We start from the raw sequence: 19170 nt of genomic DNA, 5'->3' as shown, positions 1-19170 counted from the left end.
TTGAGAAGCGGTGTGACCTGTGTCTTTGAGATTTTTGGTTATTCATATTACAGAGTATTGGGAGAAGCATCTTGTTTCTGTTTGTCTCTCCAAGTGAGTGCTGCGAGTTGGAATGTTTCGGAGCACAAATTGTCTCAAGAGTCATCACGTGATACCAATGGCTTTTACATGCTGTCTGATGCATTGGGGGGTTGATATTTTCGAGTCATGATTTCATTTCAATATGCTTCATTTTCTGCTTTGCCGCAAGCTGAATTGATGTTTCGGTGTTTGGCTGCCTTGATGTCCAGGGATACCTATACGAAAAGGAAGTCCACTACCTAACAAATTCCTAGCAGGTGCTTGGGTTTAAAAAGACAGCATCCTTTCGCCTTCCTGCTACTTGTCAACTTGCTCTTTCCTCAATTTCCCCTCTAATATAGATACTATTTTACATATATATACAAGTTTGCAGAAGATACAAAGCCATCAGCTGCTAAACATTCAATCCCTCCAAGCGGGTCCACTTCATTTGAGTCACTGGTGCATCGCGTCGCGAGCCGCAAGTTGTGTCTGAGTAATACGACGGGTGCTTCGAGCTGGAAGTCTTGCTAGACCTCTTCATCGCAACTCCTTGACAGCAATTCAAAATTGACAGCACGTTCCAAGTCTGTGGGCATAATTGCTATTCCATAAGCTACTTCTACCTCTTATGAGATTTTACAAAATTATCTTCTTTCTCGAATCTTGAAACCCCGGCAAATCTACCTGTGCTAGCTATATGATATGAATAATCCTGGGTTTGAAATCCTTTTCGTTGCAACAGAAAAGAGAAAATGCAAGGACAAAGGCACGGCGTCGTAGTACTCGTACCATTCTTCCGTTGGGATTTTATAAAAAATCCTATATTACTTGGCTGGTTTCAGGCTATGTAGGGGCGTTCACCTCCTACGTATAGGATATCCAATATACTTGTATGTAAAAATATCAAGACAATAGGACCCAAAACTCGGAATTAAAATTGCATTCTGAGATCACATGATTTGTCCTAATGTGGCCCGAGCAACGCAACTAACCTTTGACTCCACTCCTCACCCGCTTAATAATTTCCCGATGCATCGCATCTTCGTTTGACTTCCAACAACTCTTCTCTGTACACCCACACACATAATTACAACGAGACCAATTCTTCAAAAGTGAATCATATACAACTGCCTGTACCTGATAATAACTTTACTAACTTTCATAGTTCTGAAAGAACCACAGATTTCAATTTCATCATGGGGCACTTGACCACCCTTGCGACCTGGTATGCTGCAGACATTCATCCTCTCAAAGACCCCAGCTGTATTAGATAAAACGTCTCCACTCTCCATTTCTCAGTCATTTTCATATCGTATTTGGCGGGGTCTGCTGCTAACTTTTATAGTTCGCTCAATCAATGGGCAATGGATTTCATTGGTAACCAAAAGAATATCATTGAGTCTATTCGTCAGGCCAAGGCGAAAGGTGCTTCCTTGAGAGTTGGACCTGAATTAGAGATCACGGGTTATGGATGTGAGGCTACATTCTTTGAAGCACTTTTTCCATTCTGACATTTCTACCACTTAGGCCTTGATCACTTCCTCGAGTCAGACACCTTGTTGCATACCTGGGAATCCTTGGCCGAGATCATTGTCCACCCAGATTGCCAAGATATTCTGCTTGATATCGGTCTCCCAGTCCGCCACCGTGATGTTGTCTACAATTGCCGTTGCATTGTCTATAATGGTCGGATCTTGCTCATCAGACCCAAGATGTCTCTCGCTAATGACAGCAATTACTACGAAGCTAGATAGTAAGAGCTCCCTTGCGAGAAGTGAATATAAAACACATGCTAATGCGATGACTGGCAGCTTCGTACCATGGAAAGGTGATAATTCTCGCAGACAATTTCTGAACCCCCCTCTTACTGACTGAATCCGGCAGGTTCAAGAATTGTCGAGGATTTCTATCTTCCGCGAATGATTGAGAAGCTGCATGGACAGAGGAAGTGCCGAATCGGGGACGCAGTTATCAGTACCCGCGATACGTGTCTAGGTACTGAAACCTGTGAAGAGCTCTGGACTCCACACAAGTACGCCTCCAATACTCCCATTCTTAATCTTGTGCTAACTTTTCAGTCCTGGAATTAACTATGGTCTTGATGGTGTCGAGATTCTGAGTAATTCCTCTGGTTCTCATTGGGAGGTTCGTCTCCACGTCCCGACAAACACCAATTTCCTAATGCCTTCTTCTAGTTACGAAAGTTACATACTCGCGTTGAGCTCATTCGTGGCGCAACAACTAAAGCTGGTGGTATCTACTTGTATGCCAATCAGCAAGGCTGCGATGGAGAGCGGATGTACTAGTTCGTACCCTCTTTTTATGTCTTTCGAAATTATTATCCCTTCTCCACTGATCTTAGCCCATGAATCTCACTAGTGAAATGTGCTAATTTCGCGATTTAGTGATGGCTGCGCGATGATCGTCGTCAATGGAAAGATTGTTGCACAAGGAAGTCAATTCTCACTTCACCAGGTCGAGGTAAGAAAACATCGGTGAGCGATGCAGGCTTTTTTCTGAACTGATCTCTGACTAGGTTGTCACTGCCACTGTGGACTTGGAGGAAGTGAGGACGTATAGGAACTTCAAATCTCGTAACATGCAGGCCATCAATCAACCTTCGTTTGAGCGGTAAGTTCGCGTTAGGGTTCAGAGGAGATATGGAAGCAATGCTGACCTAGAGATATAGTATCGAAGCGGATATTTCTTTATCTGATGACGCTGAAGACGTGGATCCATCCATCGCGCCCACCCAAGAAATTGAGGTGAAATATCACCTACCAGAAGAAGAGATTAGTCTTGGTCCTGGTAAGTTCTCCAAATCGTACTTTTAGGAACATAAGCTAACAAATATAGCCTGTTGGTAAGTCCACTCGGATCTTCAAGTTTCCTACCTGCAAGGATGTCTTTTCGGGAGTCATATTAAAGATATCATTGTTCCACGCAGCTCTTCCAGGGAAAAAAAAAAATACTAACTTTTCGAAAAGGATGTGGGATTTCTTGCGGCGATCACGTCAAGCAGGTGTAAGCTCATATTTATCCAAACCAGAATTAATATACTAAAATGTTCAGTTCTTCCTACCCCTCTCTGGAGGCGTCGACAGCTGTGCCACAGCCGTAATTGTCCACCAAATGACACGACTCGTCTTCCAAGCTGTTACCGAAGATAAGGATCCTCAAGCCATCTCCGATATGCTCAGAGTATGTGGTGAACCGTCGACAAGTACATGGCGCCCAACGTGCCCGCAAGATATTGCGACTCGCATGTTCCATACTACGTATGAGCTACCCCGCAGCAGTCCTAATTATGCTGACGAACATTAGGTATATGGGAATGAAAGAGAACTCGAGTCCGGATACACGGAAGCGTGCAGCAGATTTGGCCGCTGCTATCGGTTCTTACCATATCGATTTAGTGAGTTTAGGGGTGCCCCAGACCTTGCTTGATGCAATATCCTGACTGCCAACAAGGACATTGATACTGTCTATCACGCTTTAGTGACGCTGTTCACCACTGTCACGACATTTGTGCCAAAATACTCCATGTATGGTGGCACTCCAGCGGTAAGCGCTCAATTTCTGGCCTGGCAAACCCAAATTGCTTTTTTCTAATGCATATCAATGCTGCTTTCTCACTGCCTGATATTTGAAAATGCTAATTTTCAAATCATGGACAGACCAACTTAGCATTGTAAGTAAACCTCGTCATTGATAGTCGTTGGCTATGTAAATTGTTGATGCTTACTCTTCAACCACAGGCAAAACATCCAGGTATATACATACCTTACTTACTTGCTATCCCCTCAATACTGATATAATTTAGGCACGTTTACGCATGGTCATGGCATATCTTCTGGCGTAAGTATAGCCCCGTAGAGATCTTTGATTGGAAGAGAATATCTGATCAAGCCCTTTCTCCTCATTATGCCAGTGAGCTCAATGCTTACGTACTATTTAGTCAACTCCTCCCAACTGTTCGACAACGCAATGCAAAGAACCCCGAGAATTCAAATCCTGGCTCACTACTTGTGTTGGGGTCTGCCAATGTTGACGAATCACTCCGGTACAACCATTCCTTGCTTTTGCCAGCTTTTGCTAACAGCTATGTAGGGGATATCTGACTAGTAGGTTAACTGAGCATTTGCTATTTATTGGAACTGACATCAAGGAGAGTACGATTGTAGTTCAGCGGACATTAATCCAATTGGTGGAATATCTAAGATTGAGTAAGTTTACCCCAAGAGCTTGTTCATCGGTCTTGATTTCTGAGTTCCTCTACACGAATTGGCTGACATTACTTCGTCTGCAGCTTGAAGCGGTTCATTTTATGGGCTGATGGTTCATTCGACATGCCTCTGCTCAAGTCTTTTGTCTCCGCACCACCGACCGCAGAGTTGTTACCCATTACCGAAGAATACGTCCAAGATGACGGTAATCCAATCCGCAGGCTTCTCCGAAAGATAAAACTGACCCACCTTGCGACAGAAACTGACATGGGCGTAACCTACGCCGAGCTCTCCACCTACGGCACCCTACGCCGAGTCGAACGCCTCGGTCCCTGGGGCATGTGGTCCAAACTCCTCCACCAATGTATCCTCCCCTTAGTCCAAATTTATATCCGTCACTAACCTCGCGTCTTTCAGGGTCCGACAAGCTCTCCCCAAAAGATATTTATACCAAAGTCCGCTTCTTCTTCTACAACTACGGCATCAACAGACACAAGCTGACCACCCTTACACCGAGCGTGCATGCGGTTAACTACGGAGTTGATGATAACCGGTATGATATGCGGCAGTTCCTGTATCCGTCGATGGATTGGGCGTATAGGAAGATTGAGAGGAGGTTGGAGGCGATGGGGGAGAGGGCCGAGGTTGTTGCAGATACCGACAGAAGAAAAGAACACACTTTATAATGTGCCAGGTGGTGGAGACATTGAGAGTCGATGAAAATAAGTTAATTGTCGCCCCTTATGTCCAGTATAGATAGAGACGCACGATATAGAGTCTAAGGGTTATAATTGACAGTCCTCTTGTGGGCCTGGGAAGGCCGTAAAACACTATACAGTAGGAATGATAGCCACCCACCACTATGGAAATAACTAATTCAGATTAAACAATTCCGCACAATTCAAAATCCACGTAGAGGAAGGAAATCATGATACTCAATTTGATCACCTGCTTGTGCCCCTTTCCCCTGCCAGGCTAGGAGTAAAACGCAATTATGTCAAATTCATTTCACAGGGGAAGTTTACATATCAATATATACAACAATGCAAAAGCCACCTCTTGAGGAGCACAGCAGACTGTAGTCCAATTTCCGCAGGGAAAAACTAGGTTCGTTCATAATCAACACAAAGTCGAGTTTGCTGTGAATCCCACATGCTGTTTATATCGAAAACTATCTGCTGTGAGGGATTTGATTACTATCAGCTACAGTAAAATCCAAGTTATTGAAGATGTCCCAGGGGCCCAAGCTATACAGAGTTATTGATTTCAAGTTGTGAAGAAGCAAATCTCGTCAACTGTATACGACTCAGAGTCATTTTTTGAAGAGTTGGGATCTTATTGTAGTTACTGTACGTGTAGCTAGGTGTGAGAGTTCAAGACGGCCGGTGGGACAAACGGAGAATGCATTGGGAAGATATAATATAGTGGGTGATCATGAGGCAATGGTGGGTGTTTTCTCAGACATGACGATGCATTCACTATACTGCACTCGTTGCTTGGAAGTATAGGTAAGTTGTTTCTACTAATGTCATATATAGCAATTATAGTATAGTTTGAATGAAAGCGCTTGATGACAAAGTAAGCAAGTATTACTACACTCGAGCCAGAGTCATGAAATGGTATCGAGTGCCCTCGAAGCTAAGATCTTTTCCTTCTATGTAGGTAGCTTGAAATGTAGCATGGCAAGATACACAGAAGTACTTGCATGGTTGGCATTACGGGTGTTGATTGATGAGATGAGAGGGAAGCTCGTAGTGGTTGAGTCAGGCAGCGAATTTGACGGGTTAGAGTAGAGTTTGCGGGTGAATGGACGTATCCCTTTACTTCTAGGGGGTGGGCGTCACTCCACAATCAGCAAGCAAGATGTGTTGGGAAGGAGACGCTCGATAAATAGATGATGGATGGATATCTCGAATGGTCGTCACTTCATCGGCCTTCTGCGAATAAATGATAAACGGCCCCAATTGCAATATCACAGTTGTAAGCATAAACATGCACTGGCGTTCGAAGTATGAAGCCCACTTCTCAATGTCACACATTTAAAACTTCCCATATGAAAATCGAGTTGCAAAAATCGTCGTGAGCTTGCCTATCTATGAATAGCTACTCGACCAGCCAGATTCCGCACCGTAAAGACCCATGCCATGCATTTGTAAGTTCGGACAGGAAATGTTTTCAGGCGTTTAGTCGAAAAGACCGAAACCCATATCCTCGTCGGACTCCTCTTTGGCTATTGATGGTGTTAGCATGTTGTTCCGTATAAATAGATATGCATTTCTTACCCTCTTCCTTCTCCTCTGGCTTAGCCTCCTCAGCGGCAGCCTCGCCACCGGCAGCACCTCCAGCAGCTGGGGCAGCAGCGGCACCACCTCCAGAGCCAACGTTCAAGAGAAGTTCCTTGACGTCCTTGCCCTCAAGAGCCTGTGTTCCAGATATCAGCACGTATTCCTCGTGTCCCCTTCTAATGTGATTTCCGTACCTTTGCGAAGAGGGAGGTCCAGATGGGCTCAACATCCTCGACACCAGCAGCCTTGATCAAGGTTTGGAGCTTGTCGGCCTGTATATCGTTAGCAACTTGCCCATTATATATGCCATTACATGCGCCAGATGCGCCGGGTCTTCAGGAAGTAGGAATCGTACGGTGACATCGACGCCATCATCGGCGAGGATCAGAGCAGCGTAGGAGACAGCGAGTTCGGCGGTCGACATTTTGATGGGTTTATAGGGGATTGTTTGGGATGAACAGGAAGATCAATCAATTTAACCGCAGTTGGGCGGAGACTGAACCTATCGAGTTCGTGGGTAGTGGAAGATTCTTGAGATGCGATCGATCGTTCGTCGTGAAGTTGATGTCGAAAGAAAAGTTGGTTTGGCCTAAAATCATATGTGCGCTGGGGAAAGTTCGGGGGATATGGTTGGTTGAGCAAGCGAAAGCAAGGGCCAGTCTAGTGCAGTGCCAGGCCAAAATCAGATAAGGCGGCCTGGCCCCTCTTTTCGAGCTTCCCCCGCTACTTTGCTTTGCCTTGTTCTGTCTTTCGCATGCTACCTATTACTGCAAAACCCTTGGATATCATAACCCAACTTGCAGATATTCACAACTCTCAGTACACAAACTACAAACTGCCTACCTACCTACCTACCTACCTAGGTACATGACAGAACACCCCACAGCATACACCCCTCACCATGACCGATACGCCCAATGTCCCTCTACTGGATGCACGCGAGCAACCCATCTTGGACAGCTTGCAGCGCATACGAGATGAATTGACCCTTCTAAAGCAAGACCGCACCACATATGTCAAGTCCTCAGATGTTATGCCTCTGTATGAAAGAGTAGTTGATCAGGTCCGCTTGCTGACTGAACTGCGAGCCGACAAACCCGAGCCGCAACAAAGTCAAGGTCCGCCCGCCACCACCAGCTTCATGTCCTACAATTGCTAACCACTAGTCTTATCCAGTCGACCGAGTTTTGGATGGCTGCTTTCAATTATTATCCCTCTTCTTCATGACTATTGGCAGGAACAACGAAGCCCCAGCCGCATACGCGTTGACATCTACCATCAAGCGTTTGCTGGACCATTTGACCGAGGTGGATTTATATTCCGAGAAGGACCTGTCACATTTATCGCATACACTCAACAGGCTGCGGGAAATCGTGAAGCAAGCCAGTGGAAGCTATTCCCCCAAGTTGATCATTCTCTTATCAAACCGAATCGAGGCATGCCAAGCGCTTTTAACGAATCTTCAAGCTCGGCTGGCTAGGCTTGGTGGGGAGTTGCCAAACATATTCGAGAAGCTTATCACAATTCTACGGTCTATCTCTCTCGCCAACACAAAAGCAAAGGTGGGTTTCCTACATGGTGTGCGAGACTTTGGCTGACTCTGTGGATAGTTCTCAACAAAAGAAGTCCAACATCTACAAGCCCAAGTGAAGGAAATCGATTCACTAAGAGTTGACGGCAAATTTGTAGCAGCTAGTGGAGAGGTCCCTGCTGGAACTGAAGACGTTGTCAACCTATTGGAAAAATGCTTGCTTTGGTCAGACATTGTATTGACCCGGTCAGTCCTTTGTCATAAATATCGTTTATGAAATCACACTGACTGAAATAGAAAAGGAGAAATGCCGGAAGGATTTAGTGCAAAATACCAAACTTTAGTGGATATCAGGAACAAGCTAGAGAAATTGTCGTTGACGCAAGCCTGGTCTTTACGGGAGACGGATCTATATGATTACCAAAGACAGTTGGATAGAATTGATGAAAGTCGAATTGATGGCAATTTCGTTGACGCCGAGGGAAACTTTGCCGAGCTTTATGTTCAGAGAGTATGTATTCAGACAATCTAATATGAGACCATGCTGACTCTCTAGACATTGCTTTACTTGATCCGAAGGTGTTACGGTTACATCTACTACCTAATGGTGTCCTCGGAGCCAGTCTCAGAAGCCTTGTTACCAGTCTACAACCAACTCCAAACCTTGAAGAGATGTCTCATTGAGGTCAAGAACTCTGGAGGTGTCAGCTCGCCGAGAGAACTATACCCTTATAGCATGAAATTGAATTCCCTGGACAACATGAGAGTAGACGGGAAGTTCATGGTGGGAAACGATATTCCAGAAGGACAAGGGAGCGTTATCGACCTCTTGTCAGAATGTTTTGATCTCAACTACGAGCTTCGAGTGGCAGCTGAATCGGAGACCGAGGACTAAGCCGGGGAGCTTTGCGTAAGGGCGTTTGGCAGCCACAAGGCATAGGGGCGTTGCGGACATTTGATATTTTGGTTGCAAATATTTGGCATAGCTTTTGGCTGTACGATACCAACGAGGCCAGAAATGGTAACAGGGGATAGTAATCAGGTAATAAGGGGATGGAGTTTTAAAGCTCGCCCTGCCTGCTGCGTAGACGATTTAGGTCCATCACCGAAAACTATTACGGTTAGTGAAGTTGCTGCAGATTAATTATTGCTTGCAATAACATCGAAACATTGAAATATAACGATACATTCCGAATTTAATTATTGTTCTGCTGTAGTGTTCTTGAGTTTTGCTGCAGATCTCACTGCAAAGTGAGGTCACTCTACGCGAGCCAGAAATCACATCACGATCGCGTCCACAAGCGCGTCTCTCAGGTCGTCCGCGTCTCTTCTTTCTTCCTACGCGAGCCCCAACTTCCCTTCGATCCATCAAACAAGCCCAACATCCCAACACTACCACTCCAAAAACATGTACACAATGGCCCCTACACCATTACCGGCACACACATACAACTTCGACTTCTCCTCAGCCTATACGCCACACGTCCCCTCACCCCTCTCATCCTCACCACTCCGTCCCAGCTCAACACCTTCCCCGCTGCAAAACCGCGACATGAACGCGAGTTCAAAGCCCATGCCTAATACCTGGAAATCCAATAATAACAATTACAATAACGACAATGATGCGAGAATGAGCTCCCCCACCCCCTCGCCATCAAAACCACAACCAAGCCCCTTCTCCCACCCACGAACCCGCAGCTCCAGCCTGCCATCCCCCCCTCCCTCGCGCGGCAAAGAAAGCGTATTCAGCAAACGCATCGCGAAACCCAATCCCCTGTTACACGCGGCCGGGAAAAGCATAGGCGAGAAAGCTGAGACGCGGCGGAAGCTGTTTTTGCAGAAGGTCAGGGGCGCAGCGGAGGAGAAGAGATGGACGGCTAGGGGGGGAGATGAGGAAGTTATGCGGGTGTTGTGGGAGAGGGAGGAGAGGGAGAGGAGGGTTCGGGAGAGGGTGCTCGCTGATGGGAGTGGGTTTGGTGATGTGGATGTGGAGGAAGAGGAGAGTTTAGGTATGTTGTGTTTGTTTTAAAAGGGTAATTTGAAGACTAATATGATATGGTGGTGGTAGATGAGATTATGGCTGAAGAAGTCGCTGTGGCTGAGCAGGCGGAGGTGGAGGCGCTGGTTGGGGATTGGGTGCGCGAGAGGGAGTTTGGGAGTGATGAGGAGGACTGGGATGAGGTTTTCTTGGAGATGCTTTCGCAGGAGGGGAAGAAGCAACAGGAGGGACAGATGCAGGGACAGGAACATGCACATGCAGATCAGCAGGTTCAGCAACAGGGACAGGGCCATCAGGAGGATCATGATATGATGGATATGAGTTAGGAAACATATTCCGGGTGTAGAAACTTCTGTTATTGTTCTTTTAGCGAGGCGTTTAGGCTGGCTAAAGTATGTATCATTTAGCTTATTCAAAAAGGATACCAAGATATAGCGTTAGGGTATGATCATCTTCACGTTGTACATTGTCAGGATATTAGAGAATAAATGGGTATTAATTGCACGTTTGATTATTGCTGCGGACAGCCTTCTTCGGGGGCTCCAAATGCTTCTTGTGCGGCTTCCATATCCCCGACTAGATCTGGCGGAGGCGAGCCCGCTGCTTGCATCTGTGAAATATCAGTCAGTCAGGGGCATTCCAAATCATGGCTTGTTGCATGTTTCATTCAGATTAGAATAGCAAAAGCAAGGGCTAACAGAAAGGGAAAGCAAAACAAACAAACTAACCTTCTGCATCCTCTCTACAATAAACTCCCTATCCGCAACATTCTCATCCGTATAACCCGTCCTCTCAAACCTGCCCACAATCTCTCTCACAAAGCCCCTCTGCTCCCTATACCTTTTCATATCCACCTCGTCCACCTTGCCCTCGTTCCGCTCCATCCACGCCGGGAACTTGTCATCCAGCTCTTTCATCGGCTCGTACAGGATATCCTTGTTCGTTAGCTGCTCCATCATGCCCAGCAGCATCTTGGAGAAATCTTCTTCGCTACCTTCGCCTTCCATCCCGGACGCTTGCATGGCTTTCAGCATTTCTGCTACGAGGTCGTCGCTGCTGTCGGGGGCGGAAGCAGAGGCAGCTGTGGATTGAGTGTCGGAGGCTTTCATGCGCGCCATGGTTTCTTTTATCGTTTCTTGGAAGGATTTCTCGGTCGCTGTTGCTGCTGCTGTCTCATCCGTGCCCTTATCCTTCTGCTTGTCCTTTTCCACAGCGCTGCTACTACTAGGTGGGCTTGGTTCTGCCGCTTCCTCTAATGTAGAAGCCCCGCCTACGCCTAGCTCTTTCATGATGTTTTCTAGGGCTGCCATGTCGGGCATTTCGGAGGAGTTCTCAAGTCCTCCCAGTAGCTCGGCCATTCCTGCTTGCAGTTGCTTGGCGAAGTCTTCGTCCGAGATGCCTATTTCTTCTGAGGGCGCGGGGATGGACGGAGCGGTGGTTGTGGCTTTCGTGGGGGGCGCGGGGTCTGGCTTTGAGGGCGTGAAATCGTCGAGCATGTCTGAGGGGCTTTGTTAGTAGATATTTAGGATAGGCGATTAGAAAGGGAGATGGGTACGTACCGTCTAAATCATCTAAATCATCTTCTTCTGGGTCGGGCACTGATGTTGATGCTGTTTGTGTGAGGCCTGCTGGTTCTTCTGGCTTGGCTGTTGGGGTTTCTTCTGCGATACTGGCTTTGGAAAGGGACTCCGTGAGCCCTTCGGATTCTTCTGGTTTTGACTCCATGGTTGTGTATGGGGTCGTATGGGCTCTATATTGCTGGTGAAAGGAATTTGTTGTCAAGTTGAAAGCTTACGGCAACAGGTCTGATGCGGGGTACTGTAGTCAGGACGGTTTGCTCTCAGGATTCACTGCTGGACATTGAATGAATAGTTGGGATTGAATGAAAACCTTGTTGATGTTCTAGAAAGATAAAATGGCAGATGTATTTGAAAAGTAATTCATTACAAAAGATCTTCTGGAAAACAAGAAGTTGCATATGCAGAGGCCGAGGCAATCCACAACCCCCCCTGCTTTTCCATCCTCCAATCACAGCATGCTTGCAAAACCTTGTGCTGCTTTCCTTCCTCGCCTCTTCAGCCTCATCTCGGGTTGTCAAACGCCAAACCAACACTTTCAGGAGGCTACTCTTCCACATTCACTTGTGATTGAAGGCAGCAAATCTAGAGGATTTAGACCTCCTACCGTCTACGGGTCTCGAACATTCCAACCTCAGAACCCCTCTCATCATCAACAGCAACACCACGAGCTCTACCCAATTCACAAGGCGAAATGGCGCTCTGTCAGAACCGGCTACAGGAGGAGCGTAAACAATGGCGCCGTGACCATCCATTCGGATTCTTTGCGAAACCCCAACGTAATGCGCAAGGTGTTCTCGACTTGAAGGTGTGGGAGTGCGGCATACCAGGAAAAGACAAGACGCTCTGGGAGGGCGGGTTATTCAAGATGAGCGTCATCTTCCCCGATGGTAAGCTCTCTATTCCAAGTCCCTCAAGATTCGAGTCATCACTAACACAGCCTGCAGAGTATCCTACAAAACCACCAAAGTGTACGAAACCCTTCCGTTTTCATAAGGCAAGGCGCAAACCAACTGACCATTTCTAAATAGGCAAATTCGTTCCTCCTCTTTTCCACCCGAATGTGTACCCATCCGGTACGGTCTGCCTGTCCATCTTGAACGAAGAAGAGGGCTGGAAGCCGGCGATTACCATCAAGCAGATCCTGCTTGGTGTGCAGGATCTTCTCAACGACCCAAACCCAGATTCGCCAGCTCAGGCCGACGCATACAACCTGTTTAAGAAAGACCGGGCTGCTTACGAGACGAAGATCAAGAGGATTGTGCGGGAGAATCCAGCTCCTTAGATCAGGTTAGGGGCGGAGGGCAGTGATGGATGGGTGGTGGTGGGGATGGGATATTAAAGCAAGCATTGGCGTTGGGTGGGATTGATTTGTTAGGGATTCGATGGATGGAGAGGGTATGGTGGGCGTATTCTCTGGTACTGCGATATCCTCTGTAGACGATAAGCTATGAAATGGATAATGAGTCACGAAATACGACACTGTTTACACCACCTGTGCATAGTGATGGCTATCTTTCCTCGAAGTCAGAAGTGAGCAGCAGGAATGGCCTTTCTTATTCCCCGGCTCTCAATGTCCCAAAGAGAAGAGAATGCCCCATAGCAGCTGGGATATATTCTTGCATAAATACCTTCTACTACAGTAAACGCGAATAGCAACAGTCCCTGTTTTTACATCCGATTTCGAAGTTTCCTATTAGAGGAAAATGTCTCATTACAGCTGGGGTATTATGCTCTGACAGAGCTGAATCTCATCAATTGGTATCTACCTGTGCCATACCATCTTTTACTACCTTGGCTTGCGTGCCTATATCATCCTTACCTTGCCCTGAATACACGGGTCAGTTTTTGATCTCCAACTTCACAGGCATATGCGTGGTACTAAAGACCGCCGTCTCTATAATCCGCATCTCTGCTGGCTCCCACGAGCATTTCGGAATCATCTGCGGCTCCAACGAGTAGACTTGAAGAAAGGAAGAATGAATAGATACAAATATGACGCTTGCCTCACTGCTCATCTTCTCGGAGCAGCGATTAATGACTTGTGATTCTTGCGCCTGAGGGAGGGAGGGACTAAATCACGAGTTGAGTGTTAGGCGGGATGGATGCGTGATCTGGATGGTAGACTCAACGGAGGTAAAGAGAAAATGTATGGTACGGAGGAAGAGAGTGTCGTCCGAGCAGGGGAGGGGAGGTCTTATCAATTACCGTTAATATGTATGTGGACCAACAGAAAGAAGAGATGGTGCTACGCCTTAAGGGGGAGTGTATTTGAAGGCAGTAGACAACAGAGCATAAGCATGCAAGGTAGGCATTTCCCAGAATCTTTTAGGCAGACTGCCATGTACTGACTGGCATAAGGCTAAAGTCCTCGAGAACACGGCGTAGAGAAGAGATTGGGAGGCTAAGATGAGAGGTGTTTATGAAAAGGTTGAAGACTGAATCTGGTGTGAGGTTGTCAACAAACCGGGAAGCTCTTAAAAACGATGTATAAACATGTAAATGGAATGTTCAACATTGGAGAAAAGATACGATAGCTGGAACATTATGCTTGGACAGAGCTGAATGGTATGTGTGGTAACACGGCGATCTTCCACCTCGTATGCCACCATTCCTATCCTCAAGCATGCTGGTATTGAATATGGAGATTATCTGGAAAGGAGAATGCTTTACAACAGATAGGACATTACCTAGGTACGTAAGGTATGCATCCATGGAGCTGGGTGTTTGTTATATGAATGATACCTGTCCGAATGCACCTTGGACATTACAGAAGACTTTCTTTCAATCCACGATAAGGCACTATTACTTGATTTTGCCTCATGTGGTAGAAAAAAAAGAACAAGACTACAGTATTCCTTTGTCTCACAAATGTTTTCTTCTAATCGGTTCTTGTGAACATTTCCCCTGCTTGTATCTATCAAAGACAAAGAAGAGCGGTAGGAACCGTAGGAGCTTATCCGAAACCCCTGCATCCAAGGCCGAAATCGGAAAGAACAACCCCTCGCTCGCCCCTCGCCCCACTTACTATCAAAATAATTTATACTTCGAGTCATACCGTCCCACCACATTACCTTTGCAACATCTCCTCCAAGAGCTATAGAATATCCAATTGCTGTAGGACATTCAAATACAGTCTCCGAACTTCCTTTAGCACCAATTGCTCCAGACAGTACCATAAATCGCCTCTGAGATTGTCACCGCCCCTCCAACAACAGCAACAACATTACCCCCCAATCACACCACCCGCATTACGATGTGCGGAATAGTAGGATGCCATCATGTTCCGGAAGCCAAAGCCTTCAAGCCAGAAGCTTTGAAAATGGTCCGAAAGGTAAGACATCGAGGTCCGGACTGGAGTGGAACTTTTATTGCCAACAGAACCAGTATGTCGTCCTCAGCAGAAGAATGGGCCATGTATGACTAACAATAACCAGTCCTTGCTCACGAGCGTTTGAGTATCGTCGGTGTTGACAGTGGAGCGCAACCAATTACCAACAAGGACGACAGCATTGCACTTGCAGTCAATGGCGAGATCTACAACCACAGAGTCATTCGGAAGGGATTGAAGACTTCCTACCACTTCAAGACACATTCGGACTGCGAGGTCATAATCCCACTTGTAAGAGGCCCCCAAACCCCCTTAAAAAAACTGGCCACTAATATTATGTTTTGCTAGTACATGCAATATGGTATCGATGCGCCCAAACACCTCGATGGCATGTTCTCCTTTATCCTCTACGACAAAGCCCAAGACCGCGTAGTCGCCGCGCGCGACCCAATTGGAGTCGTGAGTTTCTACCAGGGTTGGTCGAGCAAGATTCCAGGAGCAACGTTCTTTGCGTCTGAGCTGAAGTGTTTGCATGATGTTTGCGACAAGATTATTTCCTTTCCTCCCGGGCATATCTATGATTCCAAGACGGACAAGACGACGAGATATTTTGACCCTACGTGGTGGGACCCGACCAACGTGCCTACAACGCCCGTCGATTATAAGCTGTTGAGGGAAACATTTGAGAAATCGGTACGGAAGCGGTTGATGGCTGAAGTTCCATATGGCGTGCTCTTATCTGGTGGTCTTGACTCGAGCTTGGTTGCTGCTATTGCTCAAAGGGAGACGCTGCGATTAAAGGCTGCTGCGCTGAAGCAGGTTGAGAGTGGAGAGGGGGACGAAAAGATGGACGAAGATCATGGAGAGGGATTAGTTGGCATTGATGACGATAACAAGCTCTCGACGTTGACGTATCTTCCTCAACTTAACTCTTTCTCCATTGGACTTCCCAACGCACCAGATACCAAGGCTGCCCTTGAAGTTGCCAAGTTCCTTGGCACAAAGCATCACAACATGACCTTCGAGATTGAGGATGGCCTGAACGCTCTTTCTGATGTTATCTACCACTTGGAGAGCTTCGATGTGACCACGATTCGCGCTTCTACTCCTATGTTCTTACTTGCGAGAAAGATCAAGGCTATGGGTGTCAAGATGGTTCTAAGTGGGGAGGGAAGTGATGAGATTTTCGGCGGTTATCTATATTTCCACGCTGCACCAAGCAAGGAGGCTTTCCATGAAGAGTGTGTTCGCCGAGTCAAGCACTTGCATCTTTGGGATTGTTTGAGAGCCAACAAGTCGACTTCGGCATGGGGTCTTGAAGCTCGTGTTCCTTTCTTGGATAAAGAGGCAAGATTCCAAAATCGAATACCAGACAACTTATACTAACATGATGCAGTTTTTGGAAGTGTCAATGAACATTGATCCCGCAGACAAGTTGATCACCAAAGACAGAATTGAGAAATACATTCTTCGAAAGGCTTTCGACATGTCCGACGAGCCAGGTGCCAAGCCATATTTGCCAGACCACATTCTCTACAGACAAAAGGAGCAGTTTAGTGATGGTGTTGGTTACGGGTGGATTGATGCGCTCAAAGACAACGCTGAACTTCATGTTACTGATGAGATGATGAAGAACCCTAAGCCAGAATGGGGCAGCGATATTCCAGATACCAAGGAAGCGTAAGTTCTCTAGCCAGAGTTGATTTTGAATTTTTGCTGATCATAATCAGATACTGGTACCGAACGATGTTTGACGAGCACTTTCCTCCACAGTGTGCAGATACTGTTGTTAGGTGGCTGCCGACTTGGTCCAACCAGACTGATCCCAGTGGAAGAGCTATCTCAACTCATAACCAGAAGTACGACGAGAAGAAATGAAGGAAGAACGCCAAGACATGTGATATTTACATTCTCAAGATCTTCTAGCTTTCGCGGCACAATTAGGGACTTTATGTGGAAGTCAGCTGCTGCTTTGGATGGCGGCGTTGCGTAGATGGGAGCCAGAAGCAAAATTCTGCAGTTTGTATTTCGAGCATAGACCAGTAGATATTAATATATAAAGCTTTGACGCGAATTACTAGCTACAGTATTGTCTGCAAAATGCCATGAGTAGATTAAGAAGCTCTCAAAATAAGCCCCTATTAATGCCGTGGTAGGTCAGGTGAACTACGAATGCGTTTTTCGCCAATCAAAATGCACGTTGATGCCCCGGTCCGATTTCTGCCGGGTCTGCGCATAATTTCCGCATGTATCAACAACTTCTTCTCGGTCCAAACCTCTCCAAACAACACTTTCTATAAACCACAATCTTCCTCTCAATCCATCAATCAAATCCTTACCTCCAATCAAAATGTCTGTCCCAGCCTTCACCGATATCTCCAAGCCCTCAAACGACGTAAGTTGAGCTCCAATGCCTTTGCGACGATGTGCCGAGCTCCAGCTAATATTTCTTCCAGTTGCTCAACAAGGACTTCTACCACTTGTCTGCAGCAGCTCTTGAGGTCAAGAGCAACACCCCCAACAATGTTGCATTCAAGGTCACCGGCAAGAACACACACGAGGGTGCCACCAGCGGATTGGTACTGCATTCTCAAGCTCAACAAAACAAATAGAACCACACGCTGACATGGGAGGATTCTTTGTGTATAGCTTGAAGCCAAATACGCCGACAAGGCCAGTGGTAAATACTCCCGCCTGAAAAACTTAAACATCCAGATCATGCCTCCTTTTGCTCCCTCGAATCACGTCAATTTCATCATCGGCCTCTCTCCTCTCACCGGTCAAGCGCAATTGCTAATGTTCTACCGCCGCTCACTAGGCTTAACGCTCACCCAAACCTGGAACACCCTCAACGCTCTCGAGACCAAGATCGAGGCTAAGGACTCTATCGCTAAGGGTGTCAAGGCTGAGTTCATCGGTTCCTTCCTCCCAGCCTCCCAAGCATACGGCGGCAAGGTCAACCTCCACTACGCGCAGGCCAACCTGCACACACGTGCCTTCTTCGATCTGTTGAAGGGCCCAACCGCTAACGTCGACGCCGTCATTGGCAAGGATGGTCTTCTCGCTGGTGCGTCTGCCGGCTACGATGTCCAGAAGGCTGCCATCACCAACTACAGCGCCGCAATCGGATACAGTGCTCCTCAATACACTGCCTCCATCACGGCTAGCAACAACCTGAGCGTTTTCGCCGCCTCGTACTACCACAAGGTCAACTCGCAAGTCGAGGCTGGTGCTAAGGCTTCATGGGACTCGAAGAGCGGGAACACGGTCGGGCTTGAGGTTGCTAGCAAGTACAGACTGGACCCTGTCTCTTTCGCCAAGGTAAGCCACTCCTTGCATGCATGTAGGCGTATGATATGAGACAGCTTTCTGATATGTGATATGATGATATAGGTCAAGATCAACGACCGCGGTGTTGCAGCTCTCGCCTACAACGTCCTCCTCCGCCCAGGCGTCACCCTCGGCCTCGGCGCCTCCTTTGATACCCAGAAGCTCGACCAAGCTACGCACAAGATCGGCGCTTCTTTCACTTTCGACTCTTAGATTTCCTATACCGGTGTTTGTACATGGGGTAGTTGATGGTACGATAGTAGAGGCATTTCTTGGGCGTGCATTCATGAATTCCATTTAGGGTGAATGGATGTGGGTGGTGGATGGGTAGGCTTTGTAAAATAAGAAATTACACAAAACTATCTGCTGCTGCCATTCTTGATTTTTCAAACGTTGCATTCTTTCATCGTGTTTACTCTCCTCACGCTTATTTATGTATGTCACACCCGTACAAATACAAACACAAATACCACATCTCTCCGGGTATCGATCCCTCACTACCCACTCCCCCTTTTCTTCCTCTCACCCCCCATAATCCGTCCCGCCAACATCATCGGCACACTAACCGCCAACACAATAACCCCTCCGACCCACAGGAAATTCCCCAACGTTCCCCCTGGCTCCCCCTCAACAGCCCCCCACCCACCTCCTTTCTTACCGCGCTCCCTGTGCTTAAACCGCTTCTCATGATTCTCATGCGTCCTCAAATGCTTCTCGCGATCAAAATGCCGCACATCTTCTCCACCCATCCCTTGTCCATGTCCCATGCCCGGCCTCGCACTCGCACTTGCATTATAATCCCCCGCGCCCGTATCCTGTGCTTGAGCC

General features: G+C 47.1%; 9 protein-coding genes across 9 annotated transcripts; 7 read left to right on the top strand and 2 right to left on the bottom strand.

The window, feature by feature from the left end:
* Window positions 1-1259: 1259 nt before the first annotated feature.
* Window positions 1260-4975, top strand: QNS1 (Glutamine-dependent NAD(+) synthetase; the record flags this gene model as incomplete). The annotated part of the gene is made up of 24 exons (XM_031149095.1): window positions 1260-1288; window positions 1409-1536; window positions 1591-1816; window positions 1875-1891; window positions 1948-2095; window positions 2142-2208; window positions 2259-2368; window positions 2469-2544; window positions 2600-2694; window positions 2753-2871; window positions 2920-2926; window positions 3051-3087; window positions 3136-3341; window positions 3388-3478; window positions 3535-3627; window positions 3741-3754; window positions 3822-3834; window positions 3887-3921; window positions 4022-4126; window positions 4174-4187; window positions 4235-4289; window positions 4373-4494; window positions 4549-4653; window positions 4707-4975. The coding sequence occupies 24 exons, from the start codon at window positions 1260-1262 to the stop codon at window positions 4973-4975; spliced, it is 2181 nt and encodes a 726-aa protein (XP_031005456.1).
* Window positions 4976-6472: 1497 nt separating this feature from the next.
* ALTA12 (60S acidic ribosomal protein) lies at window positions 6473-6998 on the bottom strand (the record flags this gene model as incomplete). Its single annotated transcript, XM_031149094.1, has 4 exons — window positions 6473-6519; window positions 6572-6710; window positions 6769-6846; window positions 6888-6998. 4 exons carry the CDS (start codon window positions 6996-6998, stop codon window positions 6473-6475), a joined length of 375 nt encoding a protein of 124 aa, XP_031005455.1.
* A 477-nt stretch (window positions 6999-7475) lies between these two features.
* LHYA1_G004130 (UPF0662 protein) lies at window positions 7476-9000 on the top strand (the record flags this gene model as incomplete). The annotated part of the gene is made up of 5 exons (XM_031149093.1): window positions 7476-7692; window positions 7751-8136; window positions 8185-8351; window positions 8403-8616; window positions 8662-9000. 5 exons carry the CDS (start codon window positions 7476-7478, stop codon window positions 8998-9000), a joined length of 1323 nt encoding a protein of 440 aa, XP_031005454.1.
* Window positions 9001-9522: 522 nt separating this feature from the next.
* Window positions 9523-10430, top strand: LHYA1_G004129 (uncharacterized protein; the record flags this gene model as incomplete). The annotated part of the gene is made up of 2 exons (XM_031149092.1): window positions 9523-10114; window positions 10174-10430. 2 exons carry the CDS (start codon window positions 9523-9525, stop codon window positions 10428-10430), a joined length of 849 nt encoding a protein of 282 aa, XP_031005476.1.
* Window positions 10431-10615: 185 nt separating this feature from the next.
* PEX19 (Peroxisomal biogenesis factor) lies at window positions 10616-11829 on the bottom strand (the record flags this gene model as incomplete). Its single annotated transcript, XM_031149091.1, has 3 exons — window positions 10616-10714; window positions 10833-11602; window positions 11664-11829. The coding sequence occupies 3 exons, from the start codon at window positions 11827-11829 to the stop codon at window positions 10616-10618; spliced, it is 1035 nt and encodes a 344-aa protein (XP_031005477.1).
* A 546-nt stretch (window positions 11830-12375) lies between these two features.
* Window positions 12376-12966, top strand: hus5 (SUMO-conjugating enzyme ubc9; the record flags this gene model as incomplete). Its single annotated transcript, XM_031149090.1, has 3 exons — window positions 12376-12571; window positions 12629-12652; window positions 12713-12966. 3 exons carry the CDS (start codon window positions 12376-12378, stop codon window positions 12964-12966), a joined length of 474 nt encoding a protein of 157 aa, XP_031005474.1.
* A 1971-nt stretch (window positions 12967-14937) lies between these two features.
* Window positions 14938-16398, top strand: asn1 (putative asparagine synthetase [glutamine-hydrolyzing]; the record flags this gene model as incomplete). The annotated part of the gene is made up of 3 exons (XM_031149089.1): window positions 14938-15067; window positions 15119-15303; window positions 15361-16398. 3 exons carry the CDS (start codon window positions 14938-14940, stop codon window positions 16396-16398), a joined length of 1353 nt encoding a protein of 450 aa, XP_031005475.1.
* Window positions 16399-16402: 4 nt separating this feature from the next.
* Window positions 16403-16890, top strand: ASN1 (Asparagine synthetase [glutamine-hydrolyzing]; the record flags this gene model as incomplete). The annotated part of the gene is made up of 2 exons (XM_031149088.1): window positions 16403-16692; window positions 16743-16890. 2 exons carry the CDS (start codon window positions 16403-16405, stop codon window positions 16888-16890), a joined length of 438 nt encoding a protein of 145 aa, XP_031005446.1.
* Window positions 16891-17362: 472 nt separating this feature from the next.
* Window positions 17363-18555, top strand: B7H23.070 (Mitochondrial outer membrane protein porin; the record flags this gene model as incomplete). The annotated part of the gene is made up of 4 exons (XM_031149087.1): window positions 17363-17407; window positions 17469-17591; window positions 17662-18333; window positions 18406-18555. 4 exons carry the CDS (start codon window positions 17363-17365, stop codon window positions 18553-18555), a joined length of 990 nt encoding a protein of 329 aa, XP_031005447.1.
* Between the last annotated feature and the right edge of the window lie 615 nt (window positions 18556-19170).

The sequence above is a fragment of the Lachnellula hyalina genome (genome assembly GCF_007821495.1).
Source record: "Lachnellula hyalina strain CBS 185.66 chromosome Unknown contig00064, whole genome shotgun sequence".
In the NCBI taxonomy this organism is placed as follows: Eukaryota; Fungi; Ascomycota; class Leotiomycetes; order Helotiales; family Lachnaceae; genus Lachnellula; species Lachnellula hyalina.
The sequence above is the reverse complement of the archived record's forward strand: the minus strand, read 5'-3'. Positions and strand labels throughout refer to the sequence as shown.